Below are 17,653 nucleotides of genomic sequence, written 5' to 3' on the forward strand. Positions count from 1 at the left end.
TAGCACCCAACATGTATCACCGTAAAACGGTCTTTCTTACGATGACGCTATTCGTACTGGGAAGTAAAATTACAGGTTTGTAACAATATGCTTCTTTAATGGGCTGTATTCATCCGGCATCGTTTGCAAACACGTATTGCAACATTTATTTGCTGGAAAAAATAATTTTAATAATTTAATGGATGAAGAGAAATACAATGCGCATCTGTAATAACTAATGCTGAACTATTTTCGTAAAATGTAAATGAAAAACAAGCAGAAAAATAAAAATTAAAAAAAAAACAAATAAAATTAAAAGTAGCATTTTAGTTTAAATCTAAGCAATGTGAATGTTAAACAAAACAACAACAAAAAAAAACAAACCATGCTGAATTATTCTGCCATTTGGTATTTACATGCAAGAATTTCTCTGGAAGGATTTCATATACCAGATTTGATACAAATATATAGTTTTTGTGTAAGAATTTTAATTATAAATCACATCTGTAGAGACTCTGGGATAATTTGAAGCCAAATGTAGCCTTAACAATTTTTATTGCCGTCAGACTTAAAATTAATGTACAGCCGCCAAATTTGTATTATTTCGGGATAATTTGTAGCCAAATGTAGCCGTAACAATTTTTATTGCCATTTGTTGTTATTTCTTCTAGTAATAGCGACCGTTTCTATTCGATTGGACGATTTTTGTGTGGTTGGCGATAAAACGTACTTAATTTTGTCTTACCGACATATTTCGACCCTCGGGGGGGGGCACCTCGAAATGAGGATGAGATGCTTCCGGCATGGTGGTTGGATCTCGCCACCTTGGAGGGTACAATAATAGGTGGGGGATCTGACTCCCCCCACCGATGACGGGACGTACTTCCTTCGGCGAGGGTTGTACCGTGGCCGGTGACGGCCCTTAGGACTCAACCACAGTTCCCGCCAATTGCTGTTGCGGCGGTCCGGTCATTCAGTTCTATGGTTTAAATCCGTGTGCCTTAGGGCGGGTCGGAGAGTTAGAAGGTTGACTTACCGACATATTTCAGTTAGTCTGTTGTATTTTGTATCATCATGTCCATATGCACATAAATTATTTGATTGACGAATATTTTTTACCGAAATTAAGTTTTCGGTAGGGGAAGGTGGTGGTGGAACGATTGAAACATAGAAAACGATTAAAGTCCCATAACAGAATTTCTTCACGGCCCCAATATTTTTTTCTGTATTCATTACTAAACAGAAGTTATTGAATTTAAAATATTGAATTTATTTTCCAACCATAATTTAATTTCTATACGTCTAGTTCGATTAAGAGAGATGAGCCTTATCAAAAGTGCAAAATGTTACATAATATTAGCCGTAAAAAACATGACGTAAATGAATATGCCGTGATTTATTGTACGGCGGTAAGAATTAATTTTTGTGCGTAGATTTTTCAATTGTTATTAGCTTATAAAAATCTATTATTTTTCATTCATAAAATGTATTTTTTTCCTAGCTGTTTTTACAGGGCATAAAAATTAAGCAAGAATATGAGAGCGTTTTATATAAGGTCCTTTTATTCTTAAATTATATAGTAGAAAATATTTTTTTTTTATTTTGAACATGGGCGGCAAAATAAAATTATAAACGCGTTAGGGGCTGAAAGGAAAAACTTTAAGCAAAAAGGATAAAACTGAATAAAGGATAATAATGTTATTATTATAAATAATATTATTTGAAGCTATATTATTATATCTAATTTCATTATTATTAAGGGATTAGTAATTTGTTTTGATTAAGTTTTGCGAATTGGCGTTTTAATCTCATTTATAATATAATTTTAATTTCAGAAAGTGATTAGATACTGCATGCAGATACATTGCAGAAACAAGGAAGGAATTATATATATCTTACACAGTTACTTAATTTTGTTACAAAATCATTTTCATCTCTTCGTGATTTTATGATTTTGTTTTGACATTCATATTTTTGATTTTTTTTAAATTAATTTTTTTATTAATTGCTAAAAAAAGCATGCTTCCAAACATTTTTTTTAAATTTTATTTTGTTATATTTTACTATAAATATGTTTTATAATTCATTATTATAAATATTATGGAATTTTGTAATTTTTTTCCAAATTAGTTATCAGATGGTGCTTACTGTATTGCATCAAAAATAACTAAAATTAAGAGATAAATCGATATTATGTTTTGACAACAATAAAATGCACTTTATCGAAAATATTCAGTTGTACAGAATAATAGAATTTTAGCTTATCTGAAAATAAGCAAAAAAATCCTCTACAGAATTCTATATTTACACACATGAATCACTCGATGTGAATATTAACCCCTTCACATTCAATGACGAATCTGACTCGCACTTTGAATTTTTTAATTTTAAATCAGCAATTAAGTGAAAGTTTTAAATAATTTAAAATGAAAAAATTATTTTAAAAGCTTCAACATCACAAATGCCTTTAAATTATTACGAGTCCCTTTATATTATTAAATGTCTCGTGTTATGCCATCTTATTAGTAAGTTAATTCGCAGATCAAGACGTAAAATTTTGCCGGCGTCTTGGCGTAGGGGTAGCGCGTCTTCACGGTGTCCTGGGTTCGAGTCCCGGTTCGAGCATGGCTGTTCTTCCTCTGTTTTATCTGTGAGATGTGTGAATGTGCCTCCCGGTAAAAAGGGGTTGTGCAAGCGAATGTGATGCGTGAGTAGCTAAGACATACTCTTGGCACTAGTTGGCGCTACTAAAACAAGAGACGCTACCTTGGCTTAAAATCGCTGACTGCGTCAGCGAGCTTGTCTATGGCAAGTGCCATTATAAACAACAACAGAGGTAAACTTAGTTTTTAAGAGCACTCTTTTATTATGTACTAAAATAAAGATTTTTTTATTTTTATTTTAATATTCATTCATAAATTAAATTCATTATATCCAAGCATTATAGAAACTTGAAAAGAACACTTTTTTTTCAAATATTTACCAGGTGATGGACTTTCAAGATATGACGTAACTAAAGATGCCAAAATAATAATTAAATTCTGAAAATGTTGAAATAGTGTAGTTCCATCATAATAAGAGAAGTTTACAAGATTTTAGAACTCTGCAGAATTTGAAAATGAGTGAAAAATCGTTGAAAAACTACATCTTTGCAAACTTTGACAAATCAAGTTAAATATGAGAGTGTAAAAATAGGGAAAGTTAGATGGAACTATTCAAATTTTTATTTCATCTATATGTAGCCCAAACTACAGAAAATGTAACGGACAGCAAGATAATAATTATTTTAATAAATAAAAGTGTTATATACATTTGATGTTGCCTTTCATGATTTTTTTGGCAAAAATTGTCTATGTTTCGAATTTAAAGTATCTGTAAAACGTGTCTAAATGAAGCTACTTTAAAGTCTTCCGTCTATTACATCTTTAAAGGGTTTGGATATATACCAAATTTCATGAAATTTTATTGAATGGATTTTGAGATATCATGTTTTCCATGAATCAATCACAGTGAAATATTCATTCCTCAGAAAATGCATTTAGATATAGTATTCGTAAATTAGTTCATCCAAATCTGCTGGAAACAAATGTATTTTTCACGCTTTTTTAATAAAAATGTCAAAAATAATCATACTACGGCTGAGTAGGTAGAGAGTTAATATAAGCATATCAAATATTATTTGGGAAAATTTTATGGTAAAAATAAAATAAATCACTCACTTTCGGTAAAAAGTACCACTGTTTCTGATTTCATTTTTATTTGTTGTGCATTATTGAAATTACTGTATCTATAGTTTTCTCTTACACATATATATATTAAAAACCCAAACTGCTTTAAAATGTACAAAGTTTGGATTTTATTTTCAAATAAAAAAAAAACATATTTCATAACATATGGAAAAAGCATCTTTTCAACCTAAGCAGAAATATTAAATAAAAATAATTAAGAAGTATTTTTGAAGTTGCAATAGTAGGTAGAAGATCTTCCCTTTTCTTATCTCTTCCGTTTAATGTTTTTCTTTTTTTTACCCCCTTTGTTATTTAAACGAATAATTTCACCCATATGCCATCAGATGCCAAAAGCGCTGGTATCCATGATATTTAATACGTGGTTAAAAAAATTTCTGCCGTTCGCTCACGAGCTGAAACTCCAGTTGAGCGTTTATGATAATTACTTTCGATGAAATTTAATGTTACCTTCGTTCAAAGATAATTAATAAAACCAGAAGAAAAAAATGTTGGTGGCAGGAATTCTTTCATCCTCTAAAATAGTCCTTTCCGAATTCACTCAATTAATGCGATTTTTTGGGTTCTTGCAGTACGGCATTCCTCATATCAAATTTTCTTAAAGGCGAATGAAATGTTGTAAATTAAAAGTATGCTAGTAACCCATTTTTCCCATAAAATTTACATTAATTGATTTCTTATTTTTTTATTTTATTTATATGAAATTTAAAAAAAATTATTTGTTTCGTTACATAACAAGAGACGGTTTCATCGCCACAGTGAAAGAAATATAATTTTAACATTGCAATTGTAATATTGGGGACCACTTCAGTGGCATAGCGATTGTAAGACGCGCCTGAGGCAAAACACTTTGAGGAAGACTTAAGTTGATATTCATCAAAAGTTCAAGTCCCATTATTGATAACTACATATTCCTTTCACAGACAAAAAAAAAGAATAAAACCAGAAAGAACTGGCATATTTGATTTTAATAGACAATTATGGCAATGAGCAATAAATTCAATATTCTACAATATTATTCCACATTATAGGATATTCTATATTAGGCATATTCAAGGCATTCTATATTAAGTATACATTAGTTATTCTACATTAGTATAGACTAGGTATTCTACATTAGGCTTACATTAAGTATTCTACATTATACTTACATTATGTATTCTACATTATGCATAGATTAGGAATTCTACATTATGCTTACATTAAGTATTCTATATCAAGTATTTTACATAATGTATACATTAGGCATTCTAGATTATGTAGCATATATTAAGCATTCTACATTTTGTATATTTTAGGTATTCCACATTAGTATATATTAGGTATTCTACATTATGTATACTTTAGATATTATGCATTAGTATACATTAGGTATTCTACATTATGTATACTTTAGATATTCTGCATTAGTATACATTAGGTATTCTACATTATGTATACTTTAGATATTCTGCATTAGTATACATTAGGTATTCTACATTATGTATACTTTAGATATTATGCATTAGTATACATTAGGTATTCTACATTATGTATACTTTAGATATTCTGCATTAGTATACATTAGGTATTCTACATTATGTATACTTTAGATATTCTGCATTAGTATACATTAGGTATTCTACATTATGTATACTTTAGATATTCTGCATTAGTATACATTAGGTATTCTACATTATGTATTCGATTTTATAGTATCTATAGGTTAGTATTCTAAATTAAGTTCTGGTTTTGGGATCAGAGGGTCTTCGATTCCAGACTTGATTCAATAAGGAATTGGCGTGTGCAGGACTTGGGAAAGTTTAATAGATCATGGATAAATACGCTTTCACTAATGAGTCAGACATTCAATTCATTCACCCTGATCAAAATTATTTAAGACGCGAAGAAGGATGGAGCAGGAGTAAGGTGATGACTTCCCACACAAGGATTCGAATCTGGGATTCCTGTGTGAGAAAATATTTCCTAGTCACATGTGAGAGGTCTTTGGAGGCCTATGAAGATTTTGTGAACAGAGTTTCTGCTCTAAATTCGTTTTATCATCAAATGGCGCCATTCGTAACAAAATCTCTCTTATACAGCTTCAAAACAGGGCTTTCATTTAACCATCCTATGAACCATTACAAATACACGATATGCAGATTAAAATAATATCAATTTAAGCATTAGAGATCGTCTGTTTTCTTTATTCGGTGTAGATGATTCGACTCAGTCGACCGCTGAAACCAATTAAAGGTCCTTGGAAGAGCATAGAATCTAAACGGCGCGGTAAGTGATCGCGTCCCTGGGGGCCATTATCACGGTAAGCCGCCCGCAACTAATGAGATTAATTTTTTTGCTCCCAGACACCATGCTGAAAGAAAAAAAATCTTCAAGGATGAGCCTGGTGGTTTCTTTTGAATCAGTGGTGATAAAAATCATAAATCTGGAATATCGTAAGAATTCCTCAAATGAAGTCTGTGTCGGGTTTTAGAAATCAAAAACTGTTATTTTTTTTCTTCTTTTTTTTCTTTTTTGCATTTTAAAATTTGATAAGTAAATGTAAATATGTGTTTGTTCTAAAGTATATTTATTTAAGGCACGAATAATGTTCAATTTACTTAAATTTCAATCAGTTTTCAATTTATTATAAAGTGTATCATTGTTCCTTTTTTCATATTATTTTGCTATTTATTACTATTATTTTTATTATTTACTGATAATAAAACGATATTATCTATAAAAGTATAGTATTCCTGCTGATTAGGGTAGCTTGTTAAGACTCAGATCTTCCGAATTTAATTGAAACATAATTTGGTATGTCTATTTAGAAGCGATATGTTTTTTTATGATTTTAATTTGAAATTTATTTATTTAAAAATATAACAGAATTTAGTTGCATTGCTTCAATTACTGGAAAAATATTAAGAATATAAAAAATGAATTATTAAATAATATTAAAACTTAGAAAAAATATGTAAATGAAGTTATAATTTAAAAAATATACTTAATAAAAATTTTACTTTTTCATCATATAATTGAAGAAATTGTTTTTTAGCAATGTGAATTTAATAGTTTAGCAATCTTTCTTTTATTCTGACAATTAAAAAATATTTCAGAAAGTAACTAAAACTTTCCATTTTGAACAATTAGTAACAATGCTTTCCATCTTTGCAATAATTTTACTTTCTACAGTACTTGCAAAATGTTATTCTTTGTTATAGACTTCAAAACCATTCCATAATTTCTACAAATATTTAATCGAGTGTTTTTCTTCGATTATTATAGGGTTAGGTCTTTGATACTCTTAGACATGTATTGTCACAATGTATTTTCCTTATTTTCTTTCATTCAATTTTTTACTAATTCCACTGACAAAGTTAATTAAGAGATTAAATACATTACATTTAGTAATCTAAATGATTATTTATTATTATCAAGTTTACGTACAGCTAGCATGGTTTCTAGGGGCGAACAGTTATATTTTAGACAGATTGTTAGTTTATGTGTCTTGACTCTATTACAGAAATTCATGCTAAAAAGGAATAAATCAGGTCCAACTACGATCGGCTTTTCTCACTCTATCTAAGCATCCAGAGTAATTTGAATGACCCAGAACCGGAGGGCTGGAATTTGAGATTGGACTTAAAGCTTATCACGAATGCGATACAGCTTCTTTCGCAAAAAGCATATTCAATCGTTTGAATGGAGATATCAAGACCCCACAACTTTGTTATCTTCATCAGGAAAACAAGCGCCATGTAAATGGACAGGTTATTTTTCATCCATGTTCGTGGTGACCTCCAATTGCAGAAGATCAAATGTAAGGGTTCTAAAATAAACTAGTCGCCTTTAGCTGCCCACTTGCTCACCTAGACAAGGGGTGGCGAACCTTTATGGTTCAACGTGCCATTTTTTTAAAGAAATGTTTAATGAGGTATAGACGTGCCATAAAATAATTTTGACTTGTGATTATAGGGAGAATAATAAAACTAAATACTAACAACACAAATCTCTTTATTTACTATGAAAAATGCATTTTGCACTATATAGTAGAAAGGTTTGTTTGTTTCTTATGGCACTTGCCACTGACAAGCCCACTGTTACGAAGACAGCGATTTAAGCCTGAGGGGGAACGTCTCTTATTTTTTTTTTATAGCAGCGCCAACTAGGGCCAAGAGTACGACTTTGCCACTCACGCATCACTCATTCGCTTGCACAACCCCTTTTTACAGGAGGGCACATTCACACATCTCACAGAACAGAAGAACAACCATGCCCAAACCGGGACTCGAACCCGGGACGCCCAGATCACGGGGAAGACGCGCTACCCCTATGCCAGGACGCCGGCGTAGAAAGGTTTTAGTAGTAGATGTAATTCAATTTAAAGTAACGTTAGTGTGACTTCTGTTGTTGCCGATTAGATGATAAATAACTTATAATAGGATTGCAAGATGTTGCTTTTGCCAGAATGCACGCTGAATTGGAATCTGCCAAACGGTTTCTAAGCGAGTCTTTAATGTTATTCATCCCTGAAAATAATGACTCGCAGTCATATGTAGATAGGTGAAAATATGGTTAAAATAGCATGAGCCAGCTTCTCCAAACAGTTAAATGTACTGGATTTGAATTCCATGTTTCCAAAATTTCGTTACTTGCATTTACGTATATTGCTTGTTAATCTTTCTGTTTCAATCCATTCCATACATTGGCCATACACGGCTCACACATAAACATTTGCTGTTGGGGGAACCCGCACCCCGATGTACAGCATATCAGTGTCCTATGACGGTTCTTCACATTTTAATAGAATGTCCACAATTTAACAATGAACGAATTCACTACTTTCACTCTCCTCAAATTAAATTAAAAGATATTCTTCATAAAGTACCCCATCCCCACCTTTTTACCTTTTTAAAAATGATTGGCTTTCACTTTTCGATTTGATTCTTAAATAACTATTAGATTCTGCTTTACCATGCTCTTACGTTTTGTAGATTTTATAGGTTGACAAGTTCAAGAAAATGATGCAATTTAGAAAGAAATTTTTAAACCTTTAAAATAGGATTAATCTTACCGTATGTTTGGCGCAGTTTAATCAAAAATGGTTCTTGCGCCAATAAACTCCATCAACCAACCAACCAATCAATCAATTCCAACTTTTTCCTTGTTTCAATACATTTTTGAATCTATATTGAACTAGACTGGAAATCAATCAGTTGCATTTCAAGCAGGTAATGAATATTTTGATGAATGCATTTGAATTTCATCAGTATATTAAAAATGAATTGCTACAAATTGTCCATTATATTAAAAATTATTAAAAACAAAGAAAACATTGTATAGAAATGAAATTGATATCACTCAAAGGGTAATCTTTTGAGTTTTCAGATAATGCAAAAACTATTTTTATGAGTTAAAAGTTCTGAAAGATATGGAGGCCGATTTCGGTAGGCATGACGTAGCAATTATCCACTCAGCTATGGTTAAGCCTGTTTTCGCATTCGATTAAACTTTGTTTGACTCCTAATTCTAAAATTCTTTTGCATCTTCTTTCTTAAATTTGAAGAGAGTTTTTGGTGACCACTATCAAGAGCATTTCTAATACTATTTTACCGCATCATTCATGAGCGAAGAGTTGAATTAAGTGCAGATGTAGAGACGTTCAGTGAAGTAGTCAGAAACATTCCTACAGTGATTTGTTGCCATTTGACATGACGTAAGAACGTTTTCTGTGTCATTTACGTTAGCGTTTTTACATACAAATTAGCAATATGGCTATCGACAGTTTGATGCTTAAAAAAACTTTATTGAAAGAACCATAAATATCAAATTATATATGAGTGATTTAATTGAAATGAAACATAACCTATTTTCAGGTAAAGGCGTTTAGAAATAAATAAATGATGAACGAATCACTCTAAGAGAAATAATTTCGCCGCTAAGCCAAAACATAACAATAATGTCAGTTTAAGAAATATATTAGCTTCACATTTTCTATTTTTGAATATTTTTATACTTCTGAAATTTGTTCTTAAATTCAAATGACATCAATACATTTAGCTTCTACCTATAGTTTTATTTATTAAAACGCTTAGGACAGCAGTGATCTGGCGACTAAACAACGATTTCGGAAAAACAATGAGCGTCTTCATACGAGGGATTGAAATGAGCTAATAGTTTCGGTCCATATAGGTAAGTTGGTAAGGTGGGGAAATTTGGTAAGAGGATTTCTGGCTCAAGATTCCTATTCCTGATCTGTTCAGTTTCGAAATTTGTCTAAAAAAATCCTTACATAGCATAAAAAAATGTGTTAACTTGTTAAATTAGAACATGTCATGAAGAAACCCAGGAGACTTGCTGAACAATGCAATGTATATTAAATACAAATACAAACGCATCTTCGTTGTCATAAAAATGTTTTATATGCTTTTTTTTATTCGTTTCATTTATATCAAATTTATAAAGAGAGATTTCCAAACTGATTTTCATTTTTAATGTACCAGAAATCTTAACTTTTGAAGATTTATGGGTTCTGGATGATAATGCAATAATTTAAATTTGCAAAATTTATTTTTATTGAAATTGATTCATTTTAATTCCATTTTGATTCCAAATAATGGATCTCATCTGGTAGTGAGTTCTAGAGAAAAAATAGATTTTAAGATAGAGCAAAATTTAGATAAATGGATTATGAATAATATTAAAGATTAAAAAGTAGAAAATAATAAAAATAATTAAAAAAAAAAACGTACGAAAAAATTTTTTTTTTTCAAATGTCAACATTATTTCTAAATCAAGAAAGTATAAGGTACGTAAAATATAATAATAAAGAAAACAAGCTGTAATGAGGAATATAAGAATGAAAATTTTTACACATTGATTAAAAATTGAATTTTATTGAAATGCTTTGAAATTCCATTTTACTTAGTATATGTTTATGAATTTTTCAGGGTTTTACTATATTTTGTCATCATAAACTAGATAAAGAAAGTATTTTTTTTTCCATTTAGATTTGAAATTTTTTATCGTTTAGTATTTTTCTAGTATGGATACTATAAACTGTTGGCCTACTTTTAAATAGCATAAAATAATATATTTTGTAAAGATGTAGATTTAAAAATAAAATCTAAGAAGCTTGAAGCATTCGAATAGAACTATAAATAAATAAACCAATATGAATAAAATAAAAAGGAAAAAATTCTAACACTTAAATTCCAATATAAGTATCCAAGAATTTTAATTCTTATTTGGTAATTCTGGATATATATTTAAATGTTTAGAAATTATTGACGGTGACTTATGCTTAATACTGATATATTCAAAAAAATCCTTTACTCATATTATCGCTACAGTGTTCTGTGAAAAGATGCTTCGTTTATTATCTTCTCAAATTTTAAAAATACTGAGCCAATTACTGAAATTCTACAACATTAAACATCAAAGACTGAAAGTTTTATTTCATTTTTTTTAAATAGTAAAATTATATTGAAATATACAGTTTCTCTAGGAAACATTTGAAAAACTTGAAATTATTTCTAAAATGCTGTATTATTGGAACTTGTTTAGTCAAAATGCTACTATGTCCATTTTTCAGTCTTTTTAAATATAAAATAGGATTAATTATGTTACTCGGGCTGTTTATTGGATCATTTTGCTAAAATATTTCAACATTTAATTTAAATGTATAAACATTATCAATTTGACAAAACAATTAAATTTAGATTTTTTAAGATTACTGGATAGTTTTCTTTTAGGAATTTGAATTAAACTATGCAGTTCAATAAGTTGTAAAGAATAAAATGCATACCAACTTTCTATGAAGTATAGATTTTAGGATTAAAAATTTTTCTGCTAACACCTGGTAAAGTAAAAGTAAAATCTCGAAATATATAGACTACTATTTCATAATAATCTTTTTTTATATGTAAATGTAATTAAAAACGTTTTTTTACTTACTTTTGTATTCAGAAAAATATAATATTTAGAAATAGTTTACAATCATTAGAACGGATAATATGTTTATGTGCATTTTCAGTAAATAAGTAATTTCGTCTATTGATAAAATTAACTAAAATTATACATTTATTCAAAATATTTTTGAATCTAAAAAAATATAATTTACCATATTTAAAAAATAGCTAACAATAAAAACCAAAATTATTTTTGAAAATTTAACTGAGTACTTTTCTTTATTTGAAATGTGTATAAATTTCTTTTGTGAGAAACATATACTTTCATGCAAAGATCAGAAACGTAATTTTATTAAAATAATACAAAATAAACCTTCAAAAAGTTTAATTTGCGAATGACTTATACATACCAAAGTTACGTACATGTGAATCAGGTATTTTTTAATAGTATTATTAAAATCATGTTAAATTTAAAAGATATTATTTGATCAAAAATGGCAATAAAAATTAAACTTGCGGTGTGGCAAATTAGGAAAAAAAGACTAATTCGAAACAAATGTTTATTGAGCAAAAAAAGATAAAAAAATACATTATTAATTTTAACTCAATTTTGAAATCATTCTTTTTTCATTTAGTTTTTAAATAAAAGAACTAAGTATTTGAAATATTGGTTCATTGATGAAATAGAAATGGAAATGCAATTAATAAAAAAACAATTAAAAGAAAAAATCTAATAAATATATGTAAATAATTTTTAAATGGTACATAAGGAAAATTTTCCAGAAAAAAATGCATATATATCCAAAAGCCAAGGAGCAAGAAAAAAACAGCAAGGGGAAATAAATTAGAATAAAGTCACAGAAATAAAGAACTTGCGAAAACAGACACAAAATAAAATTCAAAAATCATCCATTAAATATTTTTAAATACACATTATTATTTAAAGCACAGCTTTTAGAGAATAAGCACAAACAGCTTCCAAATGAATTCAATCTAACCGTTTAATCAAGCAAATGTCTCTCAATGTTTGGAATGCCAAAGAAGAATTATTTTTCTCTAAATCTTTCCATGCTTCTGAAGCGAAGACTTCAGAATCGTATTTGGATAAAAAATCGTGCACAACTGCCTTCAGGTCTGCATCTTGGTGTAAATCGGCCAAAACCAAAACCTCACACATGTTGGAGAAAGAGAGATTCGCTTTCAAGAAAGTAGAGCATTTCTCCTTCAAGCTTAATACTTCATACTTGTCAGCTGCGAAATACAAGTGCATTATATTTTCCCACTGGCATTCGTGTATGGTGTCAGTATACATATAGAGGAGTAATCTACGCACCGTGTCCGCATCCAAATCTATAATTTCGACAGTGTCGTTGATTGTCTCCTTCATGTCTTTCGTAAACATTGCCTTGAAAACAGGCGACCTGGCACTCAGAATATTTTTGTGGACCTGAATTATATCGGATCCAACTTGAAGACTCGCATCGCAGAGTATTCCATTGTCCAATAGGTGTTTCAAATCAGTTTTTAAATCCGCACCGGAAGCAGAAGAACTTTCATCTGGGAAACACATTGAAAATTTTTCTGGGAAGCCTAATGAAGATGTAATATCGTTACAAGAGTTATAAACAGCAGTTTGATCGGTTACTTTCCCCAGAGTAACTGCGAATTCACATTTCAAAGATAACGTGTCATTAGGTAGAAGCAAATTTTTGCAAGCGAGCAGCTTGCTTTTTCTTATAATAGGTGGATATCTCCAAATTTGTTCTCTGCCCTCTTTCTCAAAAATAAATTCATCGCTTATGTAATTTAGAGATCTCCCATCAACATCCATCACGGAAATTTTGAGAATACAATAGCATTTCTCGCCATTTGTGCGAGAAATTTCTAGGTAAAATTGCTCGTCGCTGTTAATTCCGCCAACAGATTTGAGATTCATCTGAATATCACCATATTGATCAGAGTTCTCGACGAGCACATTTTTACTGCAATGTTGTTGACTGAACTCCTTCACAGTCCACAGAAAACATTTACGTTTGACTCCGATTAGAGATTCAATAGAAATGTTTCCTCTTTCGTACGCCGTCTTTAACCGGCATCGAATTTTTAAGACATTTTTTGGAAGAAATGCATTTCGCCGCTTTTCAAAAATGATATCTTTTGGTACATTTTGAAATGTGCTGCGTGTAAATGAATTTTCTGTTGAACCATCAGATGTTTGAAATGAAATTTCACTCTCCCTAATTCTTCCTTTGATAGGACTTAAACAAATGATTTCACAATCAACGGCTTTCGGGTTTAGTTGCAAGCACCATTTATATCCACAAAAATTGAAGTCAGGTGATTGGATAATTTCCACGCAATAACTGAAATGTTTAATTTTCCAGCAGATATTTAAACATTCCTTTTCTTGAAAAGAGGGTTCCAAATTGGTTCGTAAACGTATAGCTCGTGCGGTAACAGTTGCACTCATCATGTTTCAATTTTAGCAAAGAAAACTGTTTATAATTTTCTTCCAAAGTAGCTCTCCGAAATGATTTAACAGGAAATACTGATAAGGCTTTTAAGACTTTGTTATCAGTTATTGGCATACTTATGATAAAAAACAAACCATGTCCTTGAAGCGACAAGGAAATAAAAGTGAAATATTGTAGTTCTGTTTATATCGCATCAGATATTAAAAGCGTAGAAACAGATCTATCAAATTTTTTTTAAATCTTTTTCTTACTATGTTTTATGCATACGTGTTTATTTTGAAATAAAATCTTGTGAAGTGCTTAATTAAAAATAAAATTAAGTTCTTCTTCTCATAGGTGACGAGTAAGTTTTGTACTATCCAAATTGGTAGCTTGAAGGAGTTTACAGGGTTATTAAATTAATTTCAAAATAATAAATATTGCAAACAAACAAAAAATAAAAAAGTAATTTTTTTTGCTTATTTTTCAGTTAACTATTCAAAAATTCCAATAAAAGAGAAAGATGTTAAGTCCAAATACTTTATTATTAACTTTACTAAATTTTCTTCATACCGTACAAGTATTAGAAGTTGTATCTTTAAGAAACTATTAGGCATACAACTTTATTAAACTATTAGGCGTACAACTTTGCTACCGCCATTTGTTTTGATGTTTTCCCCAAATTTGGGGCTTTATTCTTAATAAGTGATTATCTATTCATCACTCTAAATATTTTTCGTCACTATTTCACTCCATCTTTTTGGCAATTGTCAAACAGCATCATCATCAAAAAAAAAAAAAAAAAAAAAAAGATGCATTTTTTTAGAGGAACCACGAATCAATCCTTTTTTGTAATTCTTTATTAGAAAGGAAATATTGTTCAACTAGAGCGTGTGTTATCGATCAAAACAAATGTAATCAGAAGAGCAACGTCTGGTGAATAGGGCTTGTAGGGTAAGATATCCCATTTTAGCGTTTCCAAGTACGTCTTGATGGTATTGAGACATGTGGCTGAGAATTCTCATATTGAGAGATAATTTCGTCTTTCCTCTCTTGGTACTGCCGCTGTTTCTTCTTCAACGGTCAATTCTAAAGCAAAAATTGATATCGATCCCATGTGACGAATTTTGTCGGTTTCAACAGCTTATAATATCGTAACAAGCTGGTCCCACAAAGTTCAGAACGTAAGCTTGTCACCTTAAACATTTGGTCTGAAATATTGAAATCACTCTCGTCGTGTTTTTTCACAAAGACCTGACTCACCTTAAGTACGTAAGAGCATTCGATGCGAAACAGCCACAGATTATATCAAAGGAAAAAAGGAAATCAAAATCTCCCTCAAATGATGAGAATGCGGCTTGAAATTGGACATCTTCGATCGGGAACAAATGTATGATGTAAACACAAATTTAACAATATGGCCTTGTCGTTATATTGATACACATATGATGTTATTGTATTGCATTTCGGATTTGCCTATTTTGATCAGCACTTACTGTTACAGGCATCTATCGAAAAACGATGAAAACCAAATTGTGCACGTAATCTATACTTATAATAAAGCTCAATGTGTGTGTGTGTGTGTGTTGGCGCTCTACAGGCCAGGTCATTTGACATACAGCTATCAAATTTGGTACATGTATACCTTAGAGGTCGGGAATGTGCACCTGGAGTACCTTTTTTGAAATTTTAATTAGAATTTTAATTATTAATTAAAAACTAACTTTCTCGCCAAAAATATCTTCTATTTTCCCCACCATCAACTTTTCCGCCAAAAAAATCTTCCATTTTCGCCACCGCCAAATGAGTAAGGCTTTCGTTTTTTTTTTTTTTCTCCCAACAGTAATGAGGCTAGGGTTAGTATTTTTCGGCGGATTATTTCAAACGATTCTGTTTATTTTCTTAATACTTGATGCATTTAAAATTAAACATTGTTAATTAATCGATCCTTCAGATTCATTCTGAAGTACTTTTGAATTAAAATAAAACAGAATAAAGGAAATAAAAATTTCTAATCTGCATAGCGTTACCCCAACTGGCTTAGAAAAACTCACGCATTTGCGTTGCCGTAACTAGCGTTGTAAATTCACTGATTGTTGACATGACAACCAATATCAATGGACGATTTAAATTATTTTTAGATTTACTGCATGCTTTTGTAATTAAAGTGTATTTATGCTAGTTATATATTTTTTGTGTATGCTTATAGTTTTAAGACCATCGTCTTTTAAGTAGTTTTTTTTAACCTGTTTTCAACCGATTATTTTAAACGATTCGTTTTATTTTTTTTCGTGTTTGATGCATTTAAAATTAAACATTGTTAATTAATCAATCTGGTCATGATGAATCTGAGAAAATTTTGTTGACAAATTTGTGAAATATTACATAAATTAAGAAAGATATTCTTTAGTGCCCATAAAGTTTAAACACTCAGTGACTGTTTTCAATTATCATATTACAAAAAAAAAAAATGCTTTGTTTCAGTAAAAAATATTATTATATTAATTGCAGATTAATCCTTTCCACTTTAATTTAAAGTATGAATTCTATGGGAGCCAACAGAAAATGAGAGATATACATATTACGTTATGACTGAAGGCGTTTATAATATTATGAGTGAATTATATGCCTATCAAAATTTGAAGTTTTAAAATATTTTGATGAAGAAGCTATTACAGTAGGAATTGCATAAAATATTTAATTATGAAAATTTTAAAGAACATTAAGATTGGCGAACCGGCTGGTAGCCAAAGGCGGCTAGAATATCATAATGCCAATAATCGTATACAAATATAATGCCATTTATATCATAATCTTTATATACATATATAATTATATATAATCATCATATCATAAATATGATAATACCAATATTCATATATAAATATAATGCCGTATATATCATAATCTTTATATATATAATTATATATAACATCGTATGATAAAAATGATAATGCCAATAATCATATATATCATAATGCAATAAATTACATCAACAAATTTATACCTTTATATTCTGGTTTCTAGAGTAAGAAAGTCCTCACTGATAATTTTATCCCCTTTTCTTTGAGAAATAAACAAATGAATGAAAATAGCCAAATGTTATAGTAATAAACTTTGAAATCCGATAAATATGCTCTAGTATGACTTAAGTGCGCTCTTACTGACAAAAGGCAGATCGAATCACTCTAGATTCTTTTGCGGATGAAATCGGAAGCTTTTTGAGGATATGTTCGATATTAATGAAAGAAATAAACCGAGAGACGATCACATTCATTTGGTGATTGTATATTGTGGCTAAGGTGCGATGGTTTTCTAATTGCTTCTACAGGCATAGCAACTATGAAAAGACTTTCTTGGGGATCTGGTGGACGTTAAATTCACCGCGGCCAAACGCCGTCCGTCTGGTGTGGTGAGGAAGCTTGGAGAGGAAGTGCCAGTTCAGGTGTCATCCTCATCATCTAATCGTGGTTCAAAATTGCGAGGTCCACCACAAAACAGCCCTAGTGTTGCCTTAAAAGCGCGGGTCCTTCCGAAAATAGACCTAGTGTTGCTTTAAAAGCGGGACGTTATTACAACTAAA

The 17,653-nt window shown here is 30.2% G+C and overlaps 1 protein-coding gene across 1 annotated transcript; it reads right to left on the reverse strand.

Annotated features, from left to right (window-relative positions):
- Positions 1–12,259: 12,259 nt before the first annotated feature.
- On the reverse strand, positions 12,260–14,121 carry LOC129988598 (speckle-type POZ protein B-like). The gene has a single exon (XM_056096857.1). It carries the CDS (start codon positions 14,088–14,090, stop codon positions 12,606–12,608), a length of 1,485 nt encoding a protein of 494 aa, XP_055952832.1. The 5' UTR covers positions 14,091–14,121; the 3' UTR covers positions 12,260–12,605.
- Positions 14,122–17,653: the final 3,532 nt, after the last annotated feature.

Source organism: Argiope bruennichi, chromosome 10 (assembly GCF_947563725.1).
Source record: "Argiope bruennichi chromosome 10, qqArgBrue1.1, whole genome shotgun sequence".
Lineage (NCBI taxonomy): Eukaryota > Metazoa > Arthropoda > Arachnida > Araneae > Araneidae > Argiope > Argiope bruennichi.

Excerpts from the sequence above, each read along its gene's own strand:
- LOC129988598 (XM_056096857.1), bottom strand. The coding sequence starts at position 14,090 with ATGATGAGTGCAACTGTTACCGCACGAGCTATACGTTTACGAACCAAT.